The following is a 27,888-nucleotide window of genomic DNA, read 5'->3' as shown; positions in this document are numbered from 1 at the left end:
CAGAACTACGGAGGCGAGCCTGTGTTCTAGAACGAGACGAGGCAGTGACTGCGCGTTCTAGAACTCGCCGTGACGCGGCCGTCTTCTAGAAGTCTGACACTTGGTTACGCTCCGGAACCCAGATTATGTTCACTACGTTCTAGAACTGAGACAAAGCTGGGCTCTATGTTCTAGAACTTTATAAAATGAATAAAAAAAAACAAGGCAGCTTGGTTCTAAACCCTCCAGGAGTTCTAGGCCAAGAATTCTGTCTGCATGTTCTGGAACACTCTAGATTAGACTAGATAAGCTATAACGACCACAGCAGCGGCAACTTGGATCATTCTCAAGGCTCTGGAGGGTCCTAAGAGAGGAACTCTTTTTCCAGTTCGAAGACGGAGGGCCGCGCCGGGGAGCTCTGAATGCGGCAGAGCGGCACGGTGCAGTCTCGTTTCTGGCCCTCGGTGTCCATGTCCAGCAGAGAGCAGCCCACCCCCACCTCTGAGGAGAGCACCATGTTGAGGCTTTGTGCGCTCTTCTCTCCGGAGTAGTGGCCCAGGGAGTAGCTCTTGTTGCGTCCCCGCAGCAGGGCCCAGGTGTGGGGTTTGGCTCGGAGCGACAGGGGCCGCGGTCTGGAGCAGGCCTCCCCACCGGAGGGCTTCTCCGATGCGCCGTCCTTCTCTTTCTCCTGCTTCTTCTGATGGGGGGCTGGAGGAGGCAAAGTGGGTGGACCATTAGCTAGAAACAGATAAGTGAGGGGAGAGACATTTTTAAGAGTTTAAGCATTTTCTAAACCTCATAAACATGCTTGCTTGCTTGCTCCCGTCTCCTATCCCCCTCATGTTTGTTACTCACTGTTGTGGCTAGTAGCAGACTTCTTCCTGCGTAGGCGCGGCCCTGTAATGTGGTTGTTCTGCTCTGGTACCTGGCTTTGGGTTTGTATCGCAGTCTGGTTCTGTGTTTTAGCTGCTGTTTTGTTACTCTGGCCTTCTGTCACAGCAGAGCCGGGCTTGGGCGGGTCTCGATGATTGACAGCAAGCCCATTCTTCCCAGGGCTCGTCTCTGCCCCTTCTGCCTCAGTCTGCAAAAGACACTTAGTGGAGTTGCATTCCATGATGGCTGACATGGAGATGAGATTGACAGGTTGGTTGGAGGTGTGGCTTGACAGTGTCTCATCTTTACGGGAGCGACTGCTAGGTGGCGAGGTGCTGCGGCGGAACCGGGTAGCACGCTGAAACAGGCCCTCCTTCTTCTTCTTCTCTTTCTCTTCTCGCTGGGGCTCGGTCTCTTCGCCAGGCGCCGAGTTCTTGAGTGCCTCCCTAAGGTCGTAGCCAAGCACCACTGAAGCCAGCAGGGAGCCGCAGCCATATAGCACAGAGTCGGTCTTGCGGCGAGCCGACACCCGCTTCAGGCTGTTGGTGGGGGTGAGCTGGGGGGTGGTGGAGGTGGAGGAGGTGGACGTGGTGGTGTAGGTGTCCTCGGGGCTCTCTCCAGCGCCACCCTGACCTGCTCCCCCTACCCCCGCCTCTCCCGGCCCACAAGGCCCCCCAGGGCTCTGAGGCTGCTGCTCGTCCCTCCAGAGAGGTAGATCTATGTACACCTGGTTGGGGAACTTGAGTTGCTTTGGTTTGGAGCTGCTGCTGTCGGGACATTCCTGGGAGAACGCCTCGTCTTTACCGGCCCCTGCTGGAAACACAGAAAGATTGGTTAGCTTAGAAACTGGTGATAAAGTCAAACACTATAAACTCTTCCATAGACAAGTACCCCATTCCCATTGAAGCCTCAATAGTAATGTAAGCATACCCAGCACCTAAAAACGAATTAGTAAATTTTGTTTGATAATGCTGAAGGACAATGGAATTCAACCATATCCCCTTTAAAATTAAAAGAAACATTGGAAGACCTAGGGATTTGTCCAGCAAAATCATTGTTACTTTCCACCTTCCAGACAACATGCCTACAAAAGAAAACAATAACAAACAAAGCCACAGTGTAGAATGTTTACTCAGAGATACATCAGAAGTATGTACAAGATCTTTCATTGTATTAGTGCTGGAAAAGCACAGAATCGCAATTCATTCTCATCTCACCTTGATCAGCAAACAGTGCGGCAAGGGGGACAGACTTCTGAGACTTGACCAGGCTGGTGGACCAGGGGTTACTGCCGTCCGAGAGAGGACGCACTCTGAAAGGGACACACAGACGGCACACATATTAGTAAAACATAACATAGACTGTGTGTATGCATTCCACTTTTTAATAGCAATGAGCCTGTTTTCTCAGTGTGTGTGTGTGTGCGTGTGTGCTCTCTACCTCTCAGCAGCGTTGGGCCTGTCTTTGCTCTGTACTGAGCTTGGGCCCCAGGTTCTTCCTTTCTTCTTGATTCCCTTCTTCACGTCATCAAACTCCTCTGGCCTGAAGAGGGTGCTGCGCCCCCACGTACGGTTGCTCTCATCTAGAGTAACTGTTAACAGTCACCACAACATAAATGTTACCACAGAGACAGCAACTATAGCAACACTGCTTTCATGGGAAAAAAAACACATGGCATCTCAATGGATCTGGTGTTAGTAAGATTATTAAGGTATTATTCCACCTGTAAAATCCCTTAAGAACCCATTTGATTTTAGGAAGTGGTAGGCTGATATTTTCTATGCTGAAATGTGGTAGAAAAGCATGTTGCCTTCCTCTCCAACTATGCAGTCAAAACAATAGTCACTCCCTTAAAATACTCAGAGGTCCAATGTTGTGGCTTAATAGGTTTGGTAGCCACACCAGCATTCTCCCTGTAAGCTGAAGGGTTATAAGGCCATTCTAGATTGGATAGAAATTAGCCTTTAAGGCTATTACTGAATTTAGATTCAGGAAGATTCAGGGTGACCATTTGACAGAGTAGAAAATATTATCTTTTGAATATAGATTTCTGCAAATCTAAATTCAAAAAAGTCAAAGCCAAGAACCAAAAACCTGTTATTAAGTGTTACAAAAGCTTGTTCTATGTGTAATTTTGCCATTATTAAAGTTATGAAGGCAGTGGGAGATAAATGAGGACAGGATACACCATCTACACCAATGCAACAGACTGGGGCCAAAAAACAAGATGGAAATTCTTCTATGTATGATACAATATGTGAACAAATTAAAAACAGCACATTGACCCAAGTCTGTGGCAGAAACATCATCAGTAACACCCATTACTTGTTATAGACAGTCACAACAACCATAGTCTGTAATCAAACTAAAAAGGGATAACAATTGATTTTAAGGTTCAGTAAAGATCCTGTGAAATAATTTTAGCCAGCAGCACACACAGAAATCTGGTTACAACCACGCATTAGGAAAACCTTGCCAATCAGTACACAGAACCCCCACTGCTGGGAACCAGTTAGGCAACGAACCCTTTCCATTGTCAAACGAGTTAGCTGATCATCACATGCAACGCTTGCTGCTGTTAGCCAGAGAGCCCACAGCAAGCATCAGGGCCACACCCACACTGCGTCTGAGCAGCCAATAGCTTGCCTTTCCTCCTGAGCCCACAGTGGGCTGTGAACTCGCTGGTCAGATCAACCTCCTGTTGGTAAACATACAAACTGTCCCTCCGCATATTGGAAGTCACTGAGGGAATGAAACATACGTGTTGCCTCTAATGAACATGCAAGATATGACACACATATTTGTAACTTATATGCTTCTAGCTCATAACATTTGTCATTGCTGTCAAATTAAAACCATGTATCTACATGCAGACAAGTTTCAGGAATTGCGAAAAACAGCTTTGTTTTCCAATTTAAAACAGTGCATTTTGAAACTATACAATGAGTTTTTGATTCAGGTTTCCTTGATAAGTCATGAAAACCTACAGCATGAAACGCTATGTCACAGAAAAACAAAAACAAAAAGATCAAAATTGGGGATTCAATGATTTCACCTGTCCACATAGGTGGAAAGCTTTTTTTTTTCCATGTGTCAGTAAACAAGCATACAGTCCTCCAAAAAACATAAGATGACTGAGAGAGACTCCACACATGTAGCCTAACATGGTGTAAAGTAAACACACTGACTCCCTTCAGTGACGGTGGCTCTTTATGAAACGTTTTCTGGCATTTTTATCCACTTCAATCATCTCCAAGAGGGCTAATCATGACAAATACAATGATTCTGAGCACAGTGAGGTGACATGACTGCTCAAAATCTTTATATTTGTGAATTTGACTTAAACCATGCCGTGAAATACACTTGACCCACTACAGAGCCAGTACAGGAGGAACAGAATAAGAAAAAGAAGAACTCACGCTGAATGGCTCGTAGCCGTGGGATGAGCGTGGGGCTACTGGGAGGGGAGGAGCTAGTGCTGTGTAGACTCCGCCTCTTGTCCATGGAGGGCGATGCCTGCACTGTGATCTTATGCTGGAAGTCTACAAAATACAACATGCACACACGCACAGTTACAGTGCAGCTAGAATTAGAGTTAGAATATACACCAACATTAATCCTTGGTAAACTTTGTTCAACACAATGCAAATATTATTGTACTACTTACTGGCACAGGCAACACAGCAAAGTATTACAGATACATGTGCGCACAAGCACTATACACTGTACTACTATACATGTGAAGACCACCCACTGACTTACATTCATTCTCTAACCCCCAAATGCCAAACAATTAACATGTGCCATTGCATAGCATATGCCATTTGGTGGACGTTTTTATCCAAAGTGCCTTAAAGAATCATGAGTGCATTCGTTTTTAGCATGGATGGTCCAGTGTGAATTGAACCCTAAACCCCTAAAAACCAACAAAATGTCCTCATTTTGCAGGATATTCACTTTCACATTTGGCACAGAATACACAAGACGCACAAGAACACACACACACACACACACACACACACTCACCTGAGGGCAGGCTGATGCGGTTTCCATCCTTCAGTTTGAGGCGGGAACGTTTGAACTTGCCCTTCCTCTTCTTAACGTTGGGCTTGTCCTTGTTGAGCTGGAAAATGAGGATGTTGAGCTCTCTCTCCAGCACGTTGATCTCCCGCTCCGCCAGCTGCTGCTCCCGCCGCTTCAGCAGCTCCTCCTGGGACTTCTGCTGGAGGGCGGCCCGCGTCAGCTCCTCTTCCCTGGAACGCAGCTCCTGGGAGGAAGAGGGATTGAGATATAGATGCGGTTAGATAGGCAGAAACGCTGGCGGACAGACTTCTGTCAGGTGGTTTTGTAAGCTCCTGGGTGAATGGACAGGGCCAGAGATACAGGTAGATAAGACAGATTTCTGCTGGAGGATGGCCTGTGTCAGTTTATCTAGTCTGAATCTAAAACGCAACTCCAATATGGACCAAGGATGAAGAGATAGAAATACAGTACTGTGCAAAAGTCTTAGGCACAAGTAAAAGAAAAAAAAGTAAAGCGAAGATGCTTTCAAAAATAATTAAATATCTAAATATTAAAAAATGTACTATAAAGAGCAGTCTACTGACACACTAATGCAGAAAAAAATGAATAAACATCTAAGACACAATTTATATAAAAACTCTCGGGTGCCTAAGACTTTTGCACAGTACTGTATGTGGCTAGATAGACAGAGAAACAGACAACTCTGCTGAAAGTAGTGATACTTCGGCTGTACGGCAGCAAGAATCAGCTCCTTGTCACTTTGTTTGGTTTTTTGTGCCCATTGTCTCGGTTGCTGCTCTACTTTACTACATTCCTAGTGGTGTCTGCACACAGTCACTGTAGTTGAAGATATCAGAGTATTCTTCTTTATGACAGAAGAAAGAGAGCGCCACATGTAGAGACAACGGGGTAGAAAAATGTCTCATTGTCTTCTTCAAACGAACATCTATATGACAGGCAAGAGCGAGACAAAAAGAGAGAGAGAGAGAGAGAGAGAGAGAGACAACCATATATTACATAATTCCTTCTCTAATAAGCTATGTTCCAAGAGAATTACTGCCTCCTGTTTCAGTCAGTGTTACACAGCTACAGTCTTCTCTCCTCTCATGGCTTACTCTTCCTTCTATCCTTCTTTTTTTTCCTTTTAATTGCTCTGAGCTGAGTAATAATAATCCTTACTGGATGACTTCCATAAAGCAGCTTTGCAGTCAAGCCCCTTCAGCCACCCACCTAGACACAGATTACTGTGGGCCGTTTACAGGAAATCTGCTGATGTAGTGGCTAATTCTACAAGCAATCTTAAGAAATTGCTGTGGGAAAATGTTAGCTAATGCTCAAGGCAAAATGTTTTTTTTTTCTCTTGGCTTTCACAAGTCAAAAGAAACCAGCAACCCGCAAGGATTTTGTCACATGGTGAGGTGGTGGAGATCATATCAACTGATCAACTAAATTGTGGATTGAATGTTTGGAAATTACATAAAGCAAAGCTGCACATTCACAAGATGGTACAATGGCACCAGGAAGAACCAAGGTTTGGAAATTCAACTTCCCCGAAATGTACTCTTCCTCTACGCTACTTAAACTGTTTGAGGTCAGTGGTACATATACATTTCTTTCAATGAGGAACACTAACAATGCAAACCAATTTTGTTTTGTTCACTTAAGTTCCAAAGCAGAGACTTTTTCACAAAGAATGCTAAAGGTGCCTGGTGAAAAAAGAAAGATACTAAATATAATAAAAACAAGACACGAAAGTGGAAAACAACAGAACACCACCTGTGGAGTTTTCGGTATCCATGTCATTCAGTTCTACCGTCCGGCGATCCAGCTCAATGTGCTGATCCTGCCGTTTCTCCAAACAGTAATTAACCCCTCCCTCTAAGCCAGTGACGGGAGACTTACACAGGAAGCAGATTAAGGTCTTAACAAGGGGAAGTACGCTAAAGCACCTCAACACTAATGGCTCGTTTTGTTAAACGTGCGATTAGCCCATCCACTGAGAGTAACCAATTAAAATGTAAAGTCCGTTAAAGCTGTCCCGAGCGGTAGAGCATGTTTAGACCGAAGCATAACGACAGGTTAGGCTACATCCATCGTCTCACGACAAAAAAAAAAAAAGAGTTGTGAATAGTGTATGTACAAGGCTAGGAGGTTTGTTACATACATCTGGGTCAATTAGTCAAAATAGGAGATAAAAAAAAGCTTCCAACTTCCCACAGATGTGTGTGTGTGTGTGTGTGAGAGAGGAGAAAGCTAATAAAAAGCATATATGTTTTATGCATCTCCCCACCTACCAGCCTTCCTTCATGCTATATGTGTGTGTGTGTGTGTGTGATGTCAGCATGATGGCTCTGTATATACTGTATGTCTTTTTGTGCAGTCTCATCCCTCTGCCCTACCTTCTCTTTGGTCCTGAGCTCATCAAACATCTCCTGGATCTCCACACGCCAGTCGTCCTGCATGCTATGGAACGAGTCCTGAGGCATGGTGGCCATCACCGCCTCCTCGATGGCCGACAGCTGCTCCAGGATGCAGGAGAATGAGGGACGCACGTGGGGGTCCTGGTCCCAGCACTCTGGATACACACACAGCAATGCACAGATAAAGAGTTACAGAGAAATGGAGCCACCAGCATAGATTACTGTTTCCCCAATATTCATTCAGCTACGGTACACTCATAAATATGTTATCTGGTGCTGGCTTAGTACAATTACTCTGTGTATCACGATGATGGTATCCAAATATGAGCAATTTGAACAACAAAAAATACTGAAACTGATACTGGAATCAGGCATCCGCTCATCAGATAAGGTTTACAATGGGTCTGGAAGGAAATCTTGGTTGCAGCACTAAAATTAGTACCTCTACCAAAACCTTTAGTGGAAACACTGCAATAAACACACAACAACTATATACAAATACCATTCAGATTCATGTGGATATATCCAGATTAATTAGCATGTGTGTGGACGGTGTTTTTTGTTATATGAAAATGTTGCACTCTTTTGCTTCATGTACTGTTATTTTCTTGGTTTTCTTTACCTCCCTTTTTGTGGGTTTTTTTTGGTCTGCTAAAAATTGCACTTTTACTATGGATTTGGTTTAATTATTATTGTATAAAAAAGGTTAAATAAAACAATAACGCTCCTAAAATGTCTTAGAGGATTATGACTGTAATTGCATTTCAAAGCAATGCCTTCCACAGTATGCAACTCTAGGACGGCCAAGTTATAATTCTGCAAACGCTTTCTGTTAATGTGTCCTACCTTCCATGAGCTTGGCAAAGGGTTCGGGGCAGGTTGAGGGGATTGGTAGTGTCAACTTATTGACGGCCACACCATAAGCCACAGCCAGGCCATCTATCCCACGGTATGGCACCTCCCCTGTTAACAGCTCCCACAGCAAGACACCATAGCTGGGGGAACGAACACACACACACACACACACACACACATATGTAGCTTACAAGCTCTTAACCGCTCACCGAGATCATCTGCAGAAATACAGTTGTACTGTTATTATAAATTCACCGCAATGAAATTCCTACATCAACAAAATTATATTGCATTGGCTAAAAAATGAAGTTCAAAGGAGGAGGAGAGGAGAAGGAAGGAAATAAAGAAAAAGAGTAAGGAAGGTAGGAAGGATGGAAGGAAAAAAGGAATAATGTCAGACAAAGGGCTGAGCCTGAGGAGAACGTTTCTTTCTTGGTCTGTTGATGGCGTGTGTTGTTTGTCGTACCTCCAGACGTCGCTGCCTTTGGAGAAGAGAGAGGATTTGATGACCTCGGGGGCCATCCAGGAATAGGTGCCTGCTGCCGACATTTTTGTGGTTTTGTGCCACTCCCTGGCCAGGCCAAAGTCTGTGATCTTCAGCGTCTTCCTCCCGATGTCGTCGTTCTCGATTTTTTCAAGTAATAAAACTGAAAGAGAGAGGGAAGACAGTGAGTGAATGGAGGGGGGAAGGAGGGTGAGAGAGAGAGAGTGGGGAATGGAGGGAGAGAGACATAAGGGAGGAGGCATGGGAGAGTTGGAGGGAGGTGGGATGGGAGACAAAAAGATGACACGATAGAGAGAGGAAGAGAGAGAGGGAAAATAAAGATATGTGATGCAGGTGTGATGGGTTCGAGGGAGGGAGGGAGGGAAAGGGACGAGTGAGGGAGAAAGTAGGAAAAGAGGAAAGACAGGATTGGCGTGGAAGTGGGAGACAGAAGAGAAGTGGGAAAGACGAGTGTAGGGGAAAAGGGAGATACAAAGAGAGGGAGAGAGAGAGAAGAGGACAAACATGCAGGTGAGGAGATGATAGTCGATATTCAGCAGGGCCATCAGCGGTATGCAGGTCATTTATTACTGTAGAAATAGGAGGTTGACAGCACTACAAAGCCCCTGTCCTCGGGTCCTAAAACTATTTAACACATTAAAGTCAGCCGGAACCCTCCAAACCTGCCTGTAACACGACACCTAGCCTGAGAGCCCGGCCATAGGAAAGCCGCAATCCACTAATGTGTGAAGTCACCCCCTGAATTCAACACCCCGTTTGCTAATGATGTGTTTAAAAAAAAAAAAAAGAAAGAAAAAAATTTATGAGTACATCCACCTTTCTCGCTGGTTCTGCGTGACAATTTGGTAAGTAAGCCCACACACAAAAATTAATTAGACAGATGAACAGCGTTTCAAAGATGTTTATCAAACTTCTGACAGTGCTGTAAGAGGATCACTTTTACTTTTCAGGTCAAGGTGGATCTGATTTGTCCTGTACAGTGATCCCAGGTCTAGGTTCCTACATATATATATATATATTTAATTTCAGATCAGTTAGATATATCATTACAGATACACAGGAGCCTAGATCACAAAGGAGCTTATTATGAGACATTAGAGCCTAAGTAACCGATGCCACCTAAGAGCAGGTGATGATTGGAGAGTAGTGACATTTTGGCTACATTCTCTTTTCCAATGTTTTCTTTTAACAGGAACCGATTCCGTGTGTGTTGATACACCAACTGCCAAAACACAATAATGTCATCTCAGATTCCTTGGGGCTCTTCTCTTTGATAATAAGAAGCAACCTTTTCTGTGTGCAGGTGTATCAACTGCCAAAACAGTCTCTGTCTCTGATCACCTTGGTTTTATTTTCAACATCCCTTGTTTTTCCCCCTGCCAAGACCTCCTCCAATTACATACCGTCCCATTTCATTAATTACAAACCCTTCCTATTTGATCTACCACTGCAAGTAACTTTGAACATGTTTTTAATCAACTGTGTTCAGATTCTATTACAGAACGTCCAACTGAAAATCTAATGGAGGATTTCATTAACATTTGTTTAGCTACACTAGATGCAGCCATTCCTGCAACTGCCTTCAACATTTTATGTACTGAATTCATATCTTGAACTGCATCTTCTAGTTTTACCCATTGGGGGAATATCAATGCGACCTGTTGATTTTGCCATCAAAATTGATTTTTCATAAATAACATCTTTGGCTTGGATTTGGTTATAAGCACAAAATCAGTTCATAATGCGCTCATTAAATTATGAGGCCTCTGCACCCATTCTGAAGCCCTGATACAAAAAAAACGACATAGGCCTATTGGATTCTGAAGCCATATCCACTGGAAATACAAGATACAAAAACTTGAGAGTTGAAATTCCCCTTTAGGTGGTTTGACAGAGGCACTTAGGTGGCCACTGAGAGTTTACAATACAAGGAAAACAATGCGCATTAATAAAACATCACAGCCTATTGTTAGCATATACACTCTTCTGTGATATTCCCACGGGCGCTGGTGGTTTCTCGCCTTTTGTAAGATAAATCTCAGGTGAGCATCAACTGTGTCTGTTTTGCACGTCAGGTCAAATCACCAAGTCTGCCTTTAAATGGATACTGAGTGTCTTATAAAGTAGTAAGAGGTGTCAGATACTCCCAGAGGATAGATGCCTGGCTTAAGGCAGGCTGAGGAATGCAACAGGACTTTGGTACCGAGCGTGAGCTTTGTGCGATGTCTTCAAAGCAAAAACAATGTGCCTGATGATAAAGTTACACTCTGTGGAAATACTCACAAAAACATGCTGAGGCATTTTGAATACAGTCACCTACTGTATTACACACTGTACCCTATGCACTTAAAAAGTGAAGTGTGTTAAGCAGTTTATTGGCAATGAGTTATCAACCTTCAACAGAAGCTGAGCTGAGCTGTGTGTGTGTCTGTGTGTGTGTGTGTACAGTTCAGCAAGGTGGTTGCACTCAAGCCACTCTATTATCACTCACTGACCTTGGACTTACTCCCCCACAGCAGGGCCTAAACGTGCCAACACACACACACACTCACACACGCACACACATAATACGCATAAATCCTTTCTTCAAGTCTCAATCTCAAATCACAGTCACATACAAACACGCGCTTTTATCTTATAGCTCTAAAGCCACATTTGGGGTTTTCCCATGGTAAGGAGTTTGATGGTTAATGATCACATTGTGGGCCTGCTGCAGATAACAAAGTACCACAAGACTGGACCAGACCTTGGCACTGCTGCCAGCCACACAGACACACAGTTGGACGTGGGAGGAGGAGTGGAAAGGAGGGTAGGTGTTGAGTTGTGGAACAGACGGGGGCGGACAGAAACAAAGGGGGGGCGAGGGGATGGGCAGCGAGGCCTCGACTAGTTCATACAAAAACATTTGTCTTTTCTAAATCACAGACACAACAGGATGAAAGTAAGCATACTGCTCACAACTATCATCCTAACTGACAAAGTGAACGCGTGAAAGGCCCGGTTTGACATTACTGCGTATAAAAAGGCTACCACAAAATACAAAGTTGAAATTATTTTGGGCATTTTCTTTGGACTGACTGGAGGAGGGCGACGGCTTGAATAACTTCCGGCCGCCACAATTAAAACGTTCCATTGATCACAGAAAACTTAACTGAAAGGATCTGAAGCCGTATTTTAACCCTAGTGCGACTCCTATAGGTCTCGACTAATATCCAGGGTATTGGTGCCATTACTAGCCTCGGGCACTAAGGGGATCCTCTACCCAGGCTGCAACAAAAGGCATTCCATTACAAACAGGTTCCACTAGACCAATGATACACTGCTACTTCCTGTTGTCAAGTCGTCTCAGTGATTCCGTAGATTCCTCCCAGCAGGCTCTGTGGGTTTATAATGACTCGCGGTGGGTTAGTTACACAACCTAGAAGGACGGTGGTTCTAGGATAAACCCGTCTTCTTGGGTTGATTGGCCTATAGAGTGTCATGCCAAATTCTTTCTTTGTTGCTCCGTGATGCTTCAATGTCAGCCCTCAAGAAATTTCAGATAAAAGGACCCATCTCCTGTCTACATGATTCCATGCTGACGTTATTGGACATCATCTTTAAACCTGAGCCGTTAGGTCTGGCTATTGCATTCCATTAGCAGCCATGCTAACTCCACCACCTTACTCCATGGCCGTTGCTTAGTAACTCGTGATTTTATGTCAGCAGATTATGCATCTCACCATAGTGATATTATGTCTGGCATTGCTGCGAAATTTCAGGCACCTTAATTGAGGAGAGGGGGGCACGAACATGGTAATCATCAACTAGAATACAAAAGACCAAGCTGCAGAAAACCTCACTAAAGCTCAGCTCCTGTTCACAGATTAGTGACCTGCCTCCAGCCTGCAGACCCGTCTTTGAAGTCCACCTCCAATGACCTCTTCACCCCATTCTAATTTCTAAGCTCTTCTCAATTATGAATGAACCTTCACTGAAAAATATAAAAACCTTGCGCTCAGCCCCTGACTTGGTGCAGATACTTTGCTAACCCTGGTGCAGAATATAGGTAGGTCGCATACAAAACAATAAATTATGTTTATCTTCTTTATTTATTTATTTTTTTGGCGCAGGAGAACAAAGAGACACAAACGTTTCGGGCTGACTGCCTTCTTCAGTGTGTCCCATTTGATTAACCTTCACTCAAATTTCCAATGTAGATAATTTCTGAATCTGCTGCAATTTTTTCTTTGAGGGGCACCCGTCTCTCTTTCAGCCAAGTTTTTTGTTTAACATTGTTTCTGGAACTAAAGATGAAATTAAGTAGAAATAGTTATCACATGTACTACAATTCAGGCAAAGTCTCAAATGAAACACAAAACAAAACAGAAATATAAATTTGTGTCAGTATAATGTAGCCCTAAGAGCACATTCAGAAAGTACAAATAAGGTGTTCTGGTTGACATGTATCCAGGGTCATACTAAAAAAACATAAAGCCCCAGGCCAAGCCCCACCCTGGCTAACAGGCTCTACTGGAGAGATGGATCCTGTGGTCAGACTGAGTGTAACAGGAGTTAGCAGACCTGAAGCCTTTACAGCCGGGCTAATGTGAGAAAACAGGTTCCAGACCATCTTCTATCCCTGCTCCCTGTCTAGTCAATCCTGAGTCTTTTGTTGCTCCTAAGACAGATGGTCTAAGAGCCTTAATACTATTGTGTCTCATTTTTACCCCCCTGCTTCTACATCTTTTACTCAATCCACACTGAACATTTTCTTGCTCCTATGAACGAAAAAACGAAAGTCTTTGGGGAAACAGTGGGAAGCAATAGGAGATGGATATGCCTCCGAGGCAGACCCCACCCTCAGTCCAACCCCCCATTTCATCCCCCTCCCCAGCAGAGGATCTTCAGGCAGACCCTCAATGTTTCATGGTGGAACAGTGGGAGGATCAGAGGCAGACCTGCTGCCCTCAAAGCAGGTCCCACGCTTCTTCCCATTGCTTTCTCCCCTCTAGGTACAAAGAGAAGAAACGTCTTTGGGCAAATGTGTTCGTTTCCCGTCTGCTTTAAACTTGAAAGACCGTCAGGTTTTCCTCACTACAAACCCACAACAGTCTAACCTAAATCCCACAAACCAATGACATATGAATAAAAAGTACCATCATATACTTGGTAGTTCCTAGGGCTGGGCGATATGGACCAAAAATCATATCCCGGTATTTTTAGGCTGAATGGCGATACACGATATATATCTCGGTATTTTCTACGAAGTAGGCTAAATGTTCAGTTGTAAGTCAAAGCCACATGTGAGATGTCACAAGCACTTTCATTAAAACAAGACTGTGATCAAAATAAAATGCAAAGACAGGGTTTCCTTCCCTGTTTTAGAACAGTCTGGTAAGTTCAGAAAATTACATCACTTTATTGTAATGCAGCTTTTAAAACCAGGAAAAGACAACACTTATGCCATATCACGATATTACGATATCCAAAATCTAAGACGATATCTAGTCGCATATCACGATATCGATATAATATTGATATATCGCCCAGCCCTAGTAGTTCCCCAGTTTTGCAAGGTAAAAAAAATTCTATCTACAGTTTTTAATTCCTCGATTGTGTATTTTTAGCAAACTTCCATGGACATTAAACAGCCATAAATATTTTTTTCTTGGACAAAAATTAATCAAAATATTACTCTAACATAACATTACCAAAAGGCAAAAAACATGGTCCTTATGCATTTGCAAGTACACACGCACACACAGTATCATGGCAGCATTTTGGTAGCTGCACCAACAGACCAATCCAATCGAGCGAGAGCAAGTGGGGTTCCTGTAGTAAGCAGAAACAAGGCTGCTAAACATTCCCCCACTCGTCTATCTGTCCTGGTTGAAACGAGAGTGCCCCAGGGCATTCTGGTTGATGGGAACAGGATCAGAGCTAATGGCTAGCAAAGTCCATCTATCATGATCACATCTCTCTGGGCCACTTGCTCTTTGTCTGTTCTCTTCCTCTGCTAGTTCATGTCTGTTTAAGCCTGAATTCATCCGTAACTAGGCTGATTAAAAGTAACAATTGTTAGAGGTGTTTGGGTAGTAATTTTTGCTATGCTAGCATCTATGAATGTGCTGGGGTACTAGGGAGGGGATTGGCTGATTCGGAAGGCAGCTCTTCTCAGCTGTTGGCTCTTTTCCTTTTCACCCTGCCCTGCAACAATAGGTGCAGTCAGGGAGAGGTCATAAAAAACACAGTGAAAGCATCTCCACTCCTCCTCTCTCCCCTCTGCCCATTCTCTTGTCAGAGAAAGACAGGCAGTAACTGTCTGTGTGTCACTAGGGGTAATTGTGGGGAAGCCGGAGAAAAGTTGCCCTGCAACACCTAGTCAAGCTTTGGTAACTTTCCCCCTTGGGCTGTATTTACGCTAGGCCTTCACGGATCTACAGGACGAGGGGTGTGTGGAGAGAGACACAGAGAAGGAGAGAAAGAAAGAGACGGCGTGATGTAGTCTAACAATAGTTTTGGATTGATGGGAGAATGCCGTTGCACACGCTCCAAACGGAACTGTGTCAGTTTCAGTGGGACTGTGGCATTCGAGGCACACATTCCTGGCGTACTATCGTTTGCATCAAGACATGAAACTCCAAGTTAATGTGGGTTATGCATGCTGGCTCTGGGCCAAGTTTCAGTGTGGTTTGTTGCTCTTATCTAGAGCTCTATCAACAATGCCACTCCTAGACCAAAGGAGAAAGATGGAATTAATGTTGAAAGAGGGGAAAAAAGGAAGGATCAATTAAAAGGATGCTATGAATAAGGAGGAAAGATGGAAAAAGAGGGGAAAAGTTAAAGTTTAGAAGTTGTGTGGGCAGAGGCTAAAAATGGAAGGAAAAGTAGAGGTGAAAAAAGAAAGGAGTGTAAAGGCACAAGGGAGGGAAGGTAAGGAGTGAAATAACGAAGCAAGAAGGGAAACCCCCTTGGTTCGTGGCAATAAAAGAGTACCGCGGCTCTCTGGGAGATTAAATATGAACGGAACAAAACAAAACGAGGGCTTTGAGACCCTCTGAGTCCTAGCCATTCTTCTGGTCGCAGTAGCCTAGCAACCGCTGCTTGACCAGTCCATTGTGCAAACGTATGTTAAGCTTTTATCCCTCATTAGCAACATTCCTCCCTGCAGGCTGGGATTTTACAGATTAGGGGGAAAAACACAAAAGAGATTGGACAAATCTCACTGACTTCCAACATATTACTTTACAGGCTAATCATTGATCAAATAGCTGTATGTTTGTCAGTGTGGAGCATGTGTACACTGCAAGTTGATAAATGACAGGCCGAGTAGTTGAGTGAAGGTGGAGAAGTTTAGGTGATTGTCTGCCTCTGTATATGTGTGTGTGTCCTGATTTGCCCCTAGAAGATAAAATATCTTGACAGTATGAACCAGAAATGGGGGTGTGAAACATGCACACTGACATGTTTCACCCGTTTAATTAGACAGATTGCTGGAAAAACAATCATTTCATGCAATGTATCTCCGTTTTCTTTTTACCCCCTGTGAAGATAATTCCCACTCCTTTTATCCATCTAGATTGGGCCTACACACACACACAATGCCAAGACAAACAGATAGACAACAGGCCCACACTAGCAGATGCAACAACTTCTCTAAGCTGCATTATTCTAGGTTTTACTGGGAAAACAACCCAACACACCACGGGGTGCCGTGTGTTTGTGTGTAGGAGAGAGTCTTTTGTGAACTCACTGCCCCGGTTCTAAGCAAACACGGATAGCTTCATTCATTCTCTCTTTGTTTTAGATAAAACTGTATATTGACTACAGATGTTCAGACTTCTGACCCCAAGGCAGTCAACTACCTGCAACTATTTATAGCACTGTGGCAAACGACAACTGATGATCCCTTCAGTGTCTTGTTTTAGGCCTTGCTTTGGTTCAGCTGTTGGTTAGAAGCTTAATATTGAGCTCTATAGGCAAGTGTGGTGGATAGCAAGAATGAATACAGAAAAACAAATGTTTCTGGTGCAGGCATACAGTCAGCAGGTACACTGCTGATATTACATTTAAGTTTCCAGTTTTCATTCTTCTCATGGAGCCCAGACCTGCTGGAAGCACACTCTGAATCATCTTTCCCAAGTGAAGTTTTAAATTCCCTCTCTCTAATTAAAGCCTATGTTGTCTCTTGTTCACAGTGAAGTGGCAGGGCAAACACAATGACTTGTGTTGCTGCACTGTGCCTGTACGGGGGAGGGTGTTTGTGTATGTTCACCAAACACCCGATTAGCTGGAACAGCCTAAACAGCAGTTAAATCCTTTCTCTCCATCTGCCCTATAATTAACATAAATCTTCATCTTAAATAAGCCTATTTCTATTTCTAGGGCTGGGTTCTCTGCTGCAGCATAGCATCATATGCAAGGGGGCTCATATGCATATGAAGAGTTTTGTTCCAAACTGAGATTTGACAAAGTGACACATAGCACAACTTCAAAACATATTGTGGTATTTTTCAAGGATAGTAGGTACCTTAAATCCTTGGTTGACAGTGATATAAATTTTAGAGATTCAATCATAGCGTTTTGGAAATTGCCTCTTCACATGCAAAAAATGATGTGTACGCCTACCCATCTTTCTAGGCAAAGTTTGGGATTGATAAAAAGCAATGTGATGTGAGTGTGTGTTTACAACTGGTAGAGCCAAATATATAGGCTAGGCCATACAATTTGCCTATTGTTTCACCCCACTACAGGACTACTAGCCTAATAACTAGTCTAATTTAGAGAGATGAAGATAGCATGTTTGAATAGTTTTATGATGATAAAATTTAGGGTTGCAAATATTGCTTCAATATGCCATAGTTTGACCTATATCTTATGATGTTTGGGATTGGTTTTAAAATTCAAAAAACAAACTGTGAGGCATAAAATTGAGTAAAAGACTTATTTCATACCTGTTGCTTGTCTGCAAGATATGCTACATGTAGTCTAAGCTATTTGAGATGGCATTTAATTTATTACAGTTCCTGCATGCAGTGCTGTTTCTGAGGTTTGAAATCTCCTTTATTAAACTTTCTGTTGAGAACTATAGGAAACTTAAAAAAAACGTAAAAGTAAACTTCACCACAATGAATTTAGTCTTCATTCTTGCGGCAATACTGATAACACTTTGGCAGTGTTGAGGACTCCAACAGATTTTGGCAAAAGGTAATACCAATTTTCTGGCTCTTGGTGATGATATGCTCACTTCAGAACTTTGCTATATTGCTGCCTATCATTTCTTACAAATCTGACAATTTAGTGAAATGGTAATACCAATTAGCCTAATGGTAATGCTTTCAAAAATAAAATATTCTGAAATTAGTCAACTGTATTCACAATGATTGGTGGTAGCAGGCAGGTGAGGCAGCAGTAAAATTTGACCATTGTGTCATTTTTCTATTTTTGGGTGAAGACTGAATAAGTAGAATGGGAAATTACATACTGATTAGGAACAGTTTCAACAACCATTGATAGCTGAAAGTGGGAGTTAATGGTATGTGGATACCCACCTGCTGTTTATTAACTGTACAACTATGCATGATACTGGTGATGCACGCAGCATGTTATGAATTTGAAAATAAATGAGCATATTAGAGCTGCAACGATTAATTGATTAGTTGTCAACTATTAAATTAATCGCCAACTATTTTGATAATCGATTAATCGGTTTAAGTCAAAATTCTCTGATTCCAGCTTCTTAAATGTGAATATTTTCTGGATTCTTTACTCCTCTATGACAGCAAACTGAATATCTTTGGGTTGTGGACAAAACAAGACATTTGAGGACATCATCTTGGGCTTTGGGAAACACTGATCATCATTTTTCACCATTTTCTGCCATTTTATAGACCAAACAACTAATCGATTAATCAAGAAAATAATCGACAGATTAATCAACAATGAAAATAATCATTAGTTGCAGCCCTAGAGCATATGCATGTTTTTGCCCTTTTGCGTACACAGTTTTTTGGTGGTCAGTCTATTAGGGCTGGGCGATATATCAATATTATATCGATATTGTGATATGAGACTAGATATCGTCTTAGATTTTGGATATCGTAATATCGTGATATGGCATAAGTGTTGTCTTTTCCTGGTTTTAAAGGCTGCATTACAATAAAGTGATGTAATTTTCTGAACTTACCAGACTGTTCTAAAACAGGGAAGGAAACCCTGTCTTTGCATTTTATTTTGATCACAGTCTTGTTTTAATAAAAGTGCTTGTGACATCTCACATGTGGCTTTGACTTACAACTGAACATTTAACCTACTACATTTAACCATTCAGCCTAAAAATACCGAGATATGATTTTTGGTCCATATCGCCCAGCCCTACAGTCTATACACAAGCCTGCAAATCTCTGTAGGCAATCTTTATCTCACTGAAATCCAATCAAAATGTTTTACTCTTGTAATCAGGGAAGGACTAAGGCTTGAGCATTTTGAATGTCCCGTCTCCACATGTTCACACATTCACTCAATCAGATGGAGATAAACAGCCTACCACAAGAGCTACTCTCGACACGGCCCCAGGTTGATAAGAGTCTCTCTGGTCACAGAGGAAGAGATACGGTGTTGAGAGTCATATTACACACACACACACACACACACACACACACCTCAGTTGAGGTGGATAGCCTGTGACAGTAGGTATATGACTCACACTCAGTTTCTCAACAGGTCCAGTCCATTCATTATTCAGTCTGGGAACTAGGGACTAAAGGCTGCTAGTGGGACCCGTTGTCACAGTCACCAGTCGATGGAGGAACTAGCACAGTTGTAGGCTTATTTCATCTGGTCATGTTCAATTAAATGGCCCAGCTAAGTTACAAAGGCACTCAAAAATGGGACCAACAGATACGAAGGAGTTTGCATCTGATGTTGTTTTACCAAGCATAAACAAGGGGGGAAGACTAGAGGTTGCGAAGTTATGTAGTCGTTCCCTGATTAATGAATTCTCATCCCTTGGGTCCTGAATCACAGATAACCCCTAAGTGAAAGGTTTTTGTGTAATATTCTTTCTAGGTCATTTCTGTTCTTTCCTATCCTGTGACCTCGTGTGTCGGCTCCTGACAGCATTTGGTTGGTCAAGGCACATGGCCTGACTGTGGGCTGAATGTGTGTGCGTGTGTGTGGCTGTATGTGTTTGGTAAATCACTGACTTTGTTTGAACAACATTTCAGGACGGGTGGAGAGGGGGCTGGGAAGGTGTGTGTGTGTGTTATAAGATGGGGGTGGGTGGGGGCAGTGGGCAGCCCAGCTGAGCAAACTCTGACCTTATTTCACATCCTCTCGAGGGTCTCCCCCACCACTTCATACACCCACAGACCTCTCACACCTCTTAAAACTCCATCTCACTCACACAAATGTCTCCCTATCTTCCTCCCCCCCTGTCCTGAGTAGAGGACAGTGTTGTCCCAGTGTTATTGTACAATACATGTGGATTGTGAATTTTCAACAACCCCAGTTTAGGCTCTAATGACAAGACTTTTCCTCTTATCCTACAGGCCTGAGGTGGAACAATTACCAATTTCTCAAATATCATGAATGCATTATTACATAGATAACTAGCTGCCTGTCAGTCTGACTGCTCAGCATATGTATAGTTCACTTAGTCACTGACTTGAGCCTATAGAAACAGAAAGAGACTGTCTTGGGCTGTTTCTGACAAAGCTACAGAGGTTGGTTAATATTTCCTACAGTTCAAGTTTTTTTTTTAGTTGTAACCACACAAGCAACTAAAAAAAAAACAATGGATTCACATAGATGTGCTGCATGAGCAACAGGTGGATGGTGACTGCACTGGGCTCCTTTAGTCTCTCTCTCCTAAAGCTACTATGAGATGGTCTCTCTCTCTTTCTCTCTCTCACAGACACACACCGCGTTCATTCTTTGCTTACTGTTGCTAGACTTCAGATCGCGGTGGATAATGGGTACCACGGCCTCCTCGTGTAGGTAGTGCATCCCGCGTGCAATCTGCACGGCCCAGTTGACCAGGATGTGCGGCGGGATCCGTCTTCCGGTCAGAACCCGGTTCAGGGTGCCGCCTCGGGCATACTCCATGACCAGGCACAAGTTGGGCTCCTCCAAACATACTCCTTCCAGTTTAATAATGTTGGGGTGTTGCAGCATGGAGAAAAGTTTCGCTTCTTGTTTAACACTGTCAGAGGTGGCTGTTATGTCCTCGTCCGGGTCTTGCCGAGCCGCCTTCACGGCGACCTCTTGATCTTTCCATGTGCCCCGGTAAACTTTACCAAATCCACCCACGCCTATAATCTCCTCTAGTACGAGTTCGCTGAAATCTATCTGGACCGGCGAGCCCGGGACTCGCTCACGAACCCCTACCGAGCCACCCGTAGCGGGGAGACGGTAGATAGCGGGTTGGTAGGTGACATAGTTGGAGGGGAAAATCCCGACCCGGTGGTTGATTTTACCCGTCCACCATCCCTCGTCCCCCGAGATGGCAGCGTCCTTGGACAGGACCTCCACCACGTCTCCTCGCCGGAGGCTGAGCTCGTCCTCGCCGCTGGCCTCGTAGTCGTACGCGGCTGTCCAGAGGGACCGAGTCTGGCACAGCGGGGCAGAGTGAGCCCACGCCCTGGCTGTGGGGGAATCTGTCCATGCATGCTCCCCGGTGCCACCGCCGCCCGGCCGCCCTTCACCGTTTGGGAAAGCGGCCTGCGAGATATCCATTTCTCGGTGGCCGTAGCCGCACCATAGGGTGCAGAGCTCTTAAAACAAAATCTAAACTTTAAAAAGGTAAAAGGTAACTTGTTGAAATCCTCATCCTGTCACATCTACGGGGCTCGCTGAGGAGAACAGTGTTGAATTCCCTGTGTAGCCCAAGCCGAGGTCAACCCGTGTCCAAAGTCCTGTGAGAGAGAAAGAGCGTCTACAACTTTGTATCCACGTCGCCACTCTGGGAAAAGTGTCTTTGTGGGTCAATAACTAGCTAGCAAAGTTGCTTGCTAAAGTTAGCTGATACATTTGTTAGCTAATGTCACCGCTTGCACGCGCTGACAGCTAACAACATATCGTGGGAAAATAAACAGTGAATGTATTAAATCATATATGATATCTGCCATGAGAAGGAAATTAATCCACAACACAGGCTCTGTTTCCGGATAACGCTAGCGTTTCAAGCTAAAGTTAGCTCTCTACCGATGGAGCTACGAAGTTTCGCAGGTGCCGCAAGAGGTGCACCTGCATCGTCCATTCAGACCAAAATATAGTGGGACTGCAAGTGGCACTTTTCTCCTCAAAACTCACCAATAAAACTCACTCAATCACTGTTTCTCAAAAAGTTCAGTTCGATAGCTCGCTAATGGACTTTTTTTTCTCCAAATTTTTAATCGCATTCCATACTTTTAGCTAGCGAGTTAGCTTAGCATAGGTCAGCCTCTTGACTAGTATGGAAGTTGGAAAAGTTGCTCCTCAGTTTAAACTCTTTTATTCCCGGGTTTATCTTTCCTCTGGGTGTGTGGAAAGCAGCCGACGGTCGAACAGTTGAAAGCGCATCAAACATCTTGGATTTCAAAACTCCGGTACAGCAGCAAAACCACGAAAAAGTCCGTCAATTTTAATCAAAACAACCCCCATCGTCGTTGTTACCAGACTTGTCGGACCCAGCAGCGGAGACTTGTACCGAGGTCCTGGGGACGCTGCTGCTCCGGCTGTGCTGGCCGCGGATTGGTGGATTCTGCCCCACGTGCCGGTCGCAGCAGTGTGGCGAGGGAGGAGCCACCGTAGGAATGTGTGAGGAGAGCGCGCCTTCAGGGAAATTATTATGGGAATAGTAGACCTTATAATGACACGCACAGCTCTCTCTCTCTCTCTCTCTCTCTCTCTCTCAGTCGTCCTATGTCTCTCACTCTCTCTCGCACGCACAAGCCGTATGGATAATAAAATAAACCTATATTGTGCCATTGTTTGGGAATTAGACTAAAACGCCTATAGCCTACATATACATATACATATACTGTACATATACATGCGATTGATAACCACTGATGTATTTTGCCAGAAAACCTCTTGGGCCACGTTTGTGCGCAGATGAAGCATTAATGGGTAGTGGGAAGGGAAAGGAAAGGAAAGGAAGGGAAGGGAGGTAGGGAAGGACGGAGGGGAGGGAGGACGAGTGGAAAGGGAGGGGACGCGGTCAGAGCTGCGCATCTGTACAGACAGCGAGAGAGGCAGGGGGACAGAAGAATAGGACAAGATGAAGACCGCGGCAGCAATGGACGACTTGACATTGGGATGGAAGGCAGACGAGAGGACAACAACACCGAGAGCGGCTGAGGCATGAAGGAGACGGCGCAGCCCGTGCCACATCGCCCCAACATGGAGGCGTAGCGACTGTAGCATGCGTAAGGAGATCGTTTCATTGTAGCCTAGCAGCAGCATCCATCCATCCAACCTGAGCGGAGAGAGGGAAGGAGGAGAGAGAGGAGAGATGGGCTCCCAGGTTGTGCAGACCCTGCGTCAGGGGGTCTGGGCATCACTGACCGGGGGCTGGTACCACGACCCGGACCAGAACAAATTCAACAACTCCTGCCACCTCTATCTTTGGATTTTCCTCCTGATGTTGCCTCTGTCCCTCCATCTGGTGAGTTTAATTTGGACCCAGAACATGACGTTCAAGGCCGCGAAGGGGGTGTGAGTACAGCTCATAGTAGCCTACTTAGGTAACGTTTTTCATGCACCACGAAGCGCGGCGTTTGCGTCTTTTCACGGATAAACGTTCAATGGCCCGTCCTTTACCCCACAACCACCCAGCACCATTCATTGTGTGGTTACTGAGCGAAATACTATGCTAGGAAAAGGCATTGTCGCAGTATTTTCCCGCATGCAGTGAAGGAACGCATGGCTGCCCCTGGATGTAACAGAGGGAGAGCCAGAAGGCGTGCTTTTATAGCTGTGGTTCCCAAATATGTTCATGTCACGGCCCTTCATATAGGTACAAGACAGGCCACAGACCCCCCATTGATCATATTTCATCAGAGGGGAGCTCCATCTGAGATTTGGTACAGAACTGGACAGCCGAGAGAGTGAAACCTCTGATCAAAATAGACATTTCTGTGTCATTCTCTCCACGTCCTACCCTCAGATGAATGAAATGACAATGAAATTAAACTATTCCTCCTTTTTCCTGAGGATGTCCTGGGTGGGAACTTCCTCTGTGACCCCTGGGTGTCCCTGGACCCCAGTTTGGGAATCACTGCTTTACAGGGTGGTGGCATGAACAAAGATAGGCTAAGCATGGCGTATGAAGTGCTAAACCTAGATCAAAGACATGCAACCTAAGCTGTAATGAAGTCTGAATGATCAAACAAGGTGTAGTGAAGCCTCATCTGCATCTTAAAATGACTGGAGGGAGTCCAGGACCGTGATGATGTCAACAACAGGTCAGCTAGACTGGAGATGGGAGGGGATGTAAATTATAGGTTTCAGATGGTAGCCCTCTGCTTTTCTGTTATTTACTGAGGAAATCAGATGAATGGTGTCTCAGTATCTTTATGCAACAGTGGTTTATTGGCACACTAACCCATTTCATCCAGATTAGATATTCTTGTATTGCAGATTATGACTGTGTGATGTGATTGCTCCCCATATCCCTACTGGGCCTTTTTGCTTCAGTCTCTGCTTCACTGTTCTTGATATAATAGATCTAGGGTGATTTGGAGGTGCTAGACATCCTATTTACTACCAAGACATTTTAAAATGTGTTCTTGTATCAGTTTAAGGTCAAATGAGGGGGGAAACAACTCAACAGTCCACCATCCCCCATGTTAAAACTGTAGAGGGATCAGAAATAAAATGTGAAGTGTCTCTGTTATGCTCCTGTACCATTCAGATCTGTTGTTTGGCAAACAAGATACAGCACAGATAATCCCAAAATAGCCGTCCATGGGTGAGAGAAGGTGAGAGGAAGAAACAGATTCTGATGTGAGAATGACAGCTCAGAGGTTTAAGAGCATCTCCACTGAAAGCAACATTAAAAATGTGGTTACTGGCAGTTTTCACTGTCACATGTGTATTGCTCACAGTCTGTTTGTGTAAACTCACTGCTTCCCATGCACATAAACAAGCTTTCTGGAAGAGATGCAGGCATGTTTCATATTTCAGGTTTATTAGCATTTTTACCTGAAGGTCACAACACACTGTACAAGATCAATGATGGCAGAAAGAAGTTGAACAAAGAGGAACAAACAAATATGAGCAACCAAAACAGTATAACTGCATTCTAAATTTGGACTGTAAATTTGCAAATCTATAAAATGCAAACATCTGTATCTATATCAATATTCAACATAGCAAGAAGTCTTTCTAGCCAATAGGAGCTCTGTATCAGCATGATGCAGATGCTTCGTCTTTAATCTTCATATTCTTCACTATGGATCATTACTCATTCCCCTCCCCAGGGATCAATAAACTTCATCAATCAACCAATTTATCAAATCCGGTCTGGTGGCCCACTGGGCCTGTAATACACCAGAGGAACCCTGTGGTTTTGTGATTGAATGCTCTACCTTTTCAAGAATTTCACCTACATAGCTTGAGAAGAGGCAGCCAGGTTGTTGTTTTCCCATTAGGAACAGGGTGCTAAAGTTCCTCTCCTCTCCTCTCCTCTCCTCTCCTCTCCTCTCCTCTCCTCTCCTCTCCTCTCCTCTCCTCTCCTCTCCCCTCCTCTCCTCTCCCCTCCCCTCCTCTCCTCTCCTCTCCTCTCCTCTCCTCTCCTCTCCTCTCCTCTCCTCTCCTCCCCTCTCTCTCTCTGCTCCCACCTCTCCACAGGCCCTGCCCCCTACCACCATGGCTTTGAGCATCTACTGCACCTCCATCACCGCCTTCTTCATCCTCATCAAGATGGCCAACTATCGGCTGCACCTGATGTTCGACCAGGGCGAGGCGGTGGTGCGCAGCAGCCTCTCGGACCTCAGCAAGGCTCCGGAGAAGAAGAGCAACGCCTCTGACTCCTGCCTGCCCGCCAGCATCAGGTAAGCCCATGCGGACATCGGGGTCGAGCCGAAAGAGTTAAAGAACTCCTGCTCTAGACTAATAGATGTGGTAGGTTTCACTTAACCTTTACAGATGTTTGAGGCGGGGGGGCGGCTGTGCAGAGAGATACGTGAGCTTTTCCAGAGTTATATATGACTCAACACCTTGGCCTTTTTGTTCCTCGTGCCTAGAGCTGCTCCCTGGGCAGTTTTGTCATTACAGTACATGCCCATGCAGGATGTGGGGCATAGGGGTAATCCCTAATGATTGGAATTTAATTATTAACATGAAATTGTACATTTAGGGCTGAGACCTGCTCCTGGGAGTAATTGCACTAATAAAAGAAGTATGATTGAGTGCAGCCTTGCTTGACACCTTCTCTCTACACTTTTGAGTCTTCTTCTCTTTCTCTCTCTGTCTCTGTCTCTCGCTCTCTCTCCTCTCTCTCTCAGATCAGATTGCTTTAAAATGTAGAATAGAAGTAGAATACGGACTCTTTCCCCCTTATTTCAAAGACTCAGCATTTCTTTTGTGAATGAGTTAAGCTAATGAGGAGCGGTCAGTGATCTTCAGTCGGCCACTCGGCTCTGACACACTTGATCAACACACAGACTCGTAAATGAAAACTCACCCTTTCCCCCCTCTCTATGACTGTATTTTTTTCTTTTTATTTCGCTTCCTTGGTTTCTTTGAAATCCCAGAGGCAAGTGTAGAGATGAAGCTGAGAGCCCAGACTTGAGTTTCTTTACTACTCCCTCATCTCTGTAGTTCAGGAAATTTGTAGTTAGTATTCAAAACATGTCAGGATGGGGGTGAATGTTGGATTATTTCCTCGGAAATTTGGTGTGACACGCATTGATATATGGACTCCCATAGACTCCCCATCTCTCTCTCTCTCTCTCTCTGTCTCTCCATCATTTAATCTCTCTGTCTCTTTCGCGTCGCTCTGTCTAACAGGAAGAGCAGCACAGTCCCAGACAGTGTTGCCATGACGATGTTGGCTCGGAACCGTCCCAGTCCAGTAATCCAGGTGACAGTTAAACAGACCGAAACCGACCCGGGACTGATAGGGGTGGTGAGTGAATCGCTAACATTCCTGGTTGATTGACTCAGTTTCTCAGTCAAAAGATGTACATCTGCCTCAGATGACAGTACATGAATATGAACATAGCCTGGTTCACTTGAGTGTGCTAGTATGTTGACCTACATTATGTCTTGATTCTGATCATTATGTATGTGTTTCTGGATTCTCTTCTATTCAGGAGTGTCCCAAGTCAGATGAGGTGAAGACTGTGGAAGGTGATGCTGTCCTCTCTCTAGGTTTGAATAGAATAGGTAGTGTTATCCGCAATCAAACAGCAGGATGTATGTTCCCTCTTAAAAGTGTTCATGTTATTCAGGGGAGAGCAGAGATGACTGACATTTTGACATTAGGCCAGTGTTATCATTTTCCCATGAAAGTGCTGAGCTTTAGTGGTGAGCATGGCTTGTTATATTCAACAGAAATCAGGTATGCCCAAGTGAAATCATCTGACAATCACTGATCCTCCTAACATAATGCAAAGAAAAAGTAGCCAAAAACAAATGTTACAAAAAAGGTGTTAGATCTAATTCTTTATCCATTCCTTCTGGAAATACAGAGTGAAAGGTGAAAATCCCTCAGGGTTTTGACCAAGGCTGAATGTCTGCCCAGGGGAAATGCTGATTTGAGGCTATGGACTACTATGGTTGGAGTCCTGCAAAAACTTTGTATATTGAGTTTTGGCATTTTTTTACTCAGTTTGACAGCTGACATTGTCTACAACCTGTAGAAAAAAATCCATGACCCTGGGACCGAGTCAAACCACTGACAATGTATTGTAAAATGTCATGAATATATGGCATTAATGGGAAAATGAAAAAGGTTTTTACCATTTTTTACCAGCTCCTAAAAAGGAGCTGGTAAAAACTGTTTGCCGTTTTAGTGTTTCTGCAGTATGCTGGAAAAAAAAATAAAAATAATAATAATATATATTAATAATAATTTATTTATAAAGCGCTTTACATGATACTCAGACGCTTTACAAAATATGAAAAACAAATATATAAAACAAATATCAAATAACACTGACAATATGACTAAATTATAACTATATAATTAAACTCTATACAGTATGACGACACAGGATGTTGCAGGTGAAGCAGCTGCAGCACATTATTTGACTCAGGTCGTCA

General features: G+C 44.0%; 2 protein-coding genes across 4 annotated transcripts in view; one reads left to right on the top strand and one right to left on the bottom strand.

Moving 5' to 3' along the window:
* Positions 1 to 56: 56 nt before the first annotated feature.
* map3k21 (mitogen-activated protein kinase kinase kinase 21) lies at positions 57 to 21,931 on the bottom strand. Of its 3 annotated transcripts, none has more exons than XM_071540499.1 (10): positions 20,580 to 21,931; positions 8,617 to 8,797; positions 8,142 to 8,290; positions 7,275 to 7,450; positions 4,879 to 5,119; positions 4,272 to 4,394; positions 2,293 to 2,443; positions 2,070 to 2,164; positions 835 to 1,665; positions 57 to 717 (listed from the first exon to the last, which is right to left on the bottom strand). In XM_071540499.1, the coding sequence occupies exons 1-10, from the start codon at positions 21,370 to 21,372 to the stop codon at positions 344 to 346; spliced, it is 3,114 nt and encodes a 1,037-aa protein (XP_071396600.1). In that variant the 5' UTR covers positions 21,373 to 21,931; the 3' UTR covers positions 57 to 343. The 3 variants fall into 3 exon arrangements, with proteins under 3 accessions (XP_071396600.1, XP_071396601.1, XP_071396602.1); XM_071540500.1 differs by having other exon boundaries at positions 57 to 687; XM_071540501.1 differs by lacking the exon at positions 20,580 to 21,931 and having other exon boundaries at positions 835 to 1,662; positions 8,617 to 8,813.
* Positions 21,932 to 23,131: 1,200 nt separating this feature from the next.
* Positions 23,132 to 27,888, top strand: part of pcnx2 (pecanex 2) — a 36,998-nt gene continuing 32,241 nt past the window's right edge. Inside the window, exons 1-4 of the mRNA XM_071540498.1 lie at positions 23,132 to 23,284; positions 25,471 to 25,673; positions 26,632 to 26,749; positions 26,937 to 26,973. Coding sequence (XP_071396599.1) covers positions 23,132 to 23,284; positions 25,471 to 25,673; positions 26,632 to 26,749; positions 26,937 to 26,973 — 511 coding nt within the window. The remainder of the gene's footprint in view (positions 23,285 to 25,470; positions 25,674 to 26,631; positions 26,750 to 26,936; positions 26,974 to 27,888) is intronic.

This window comes from Centroberyx affinis, unplaced genomic scaffold, assembly GCF_046629955.1.
Source record: "Centroberyx affinis isolate AG114_WGS23_722 - 3 ecotype Tasmania unplaced genomic scaffold, CSIRO-AGI_Caff_v1 ptg003652l_1, whole genome shotgun sequence".
NCBI classification, from domain to species: Eukaryota; Metazoa; Chordata; class Actinopteri; order Beryciformes; family Berycidae; genus Centroberyx; species Centroberyx affinis.
This window is presented reverse-complemented; position numbering and strand designations above follow the sequence as displayed.

Bases quoted from the DNA above. Each gene is read 5' to 3' on its own strand.
- map3k21 (XM_071540499.1), bottom strand. From the start codon at position 21,372: ATGGATATCTCGCAGGCCGCTTTCCCAAACGGTGAAGGGCGGCCGGGC. The intron at 8,798-20,579 runs GTAAGCAAAGAA...TCTCTCTTTCAG, and splicing joins CGATCTGAAGTCTAGCAACA to TTTTATTACTTGAAAAAATC. The intron at 2,165-2,292 runs GTAGAGAGCACA...TGTCCCTTTCAG, and splicing joins AGGCCCAACGCTGCTGAGAG to AGTGCGTCCTCTCTCGGACG.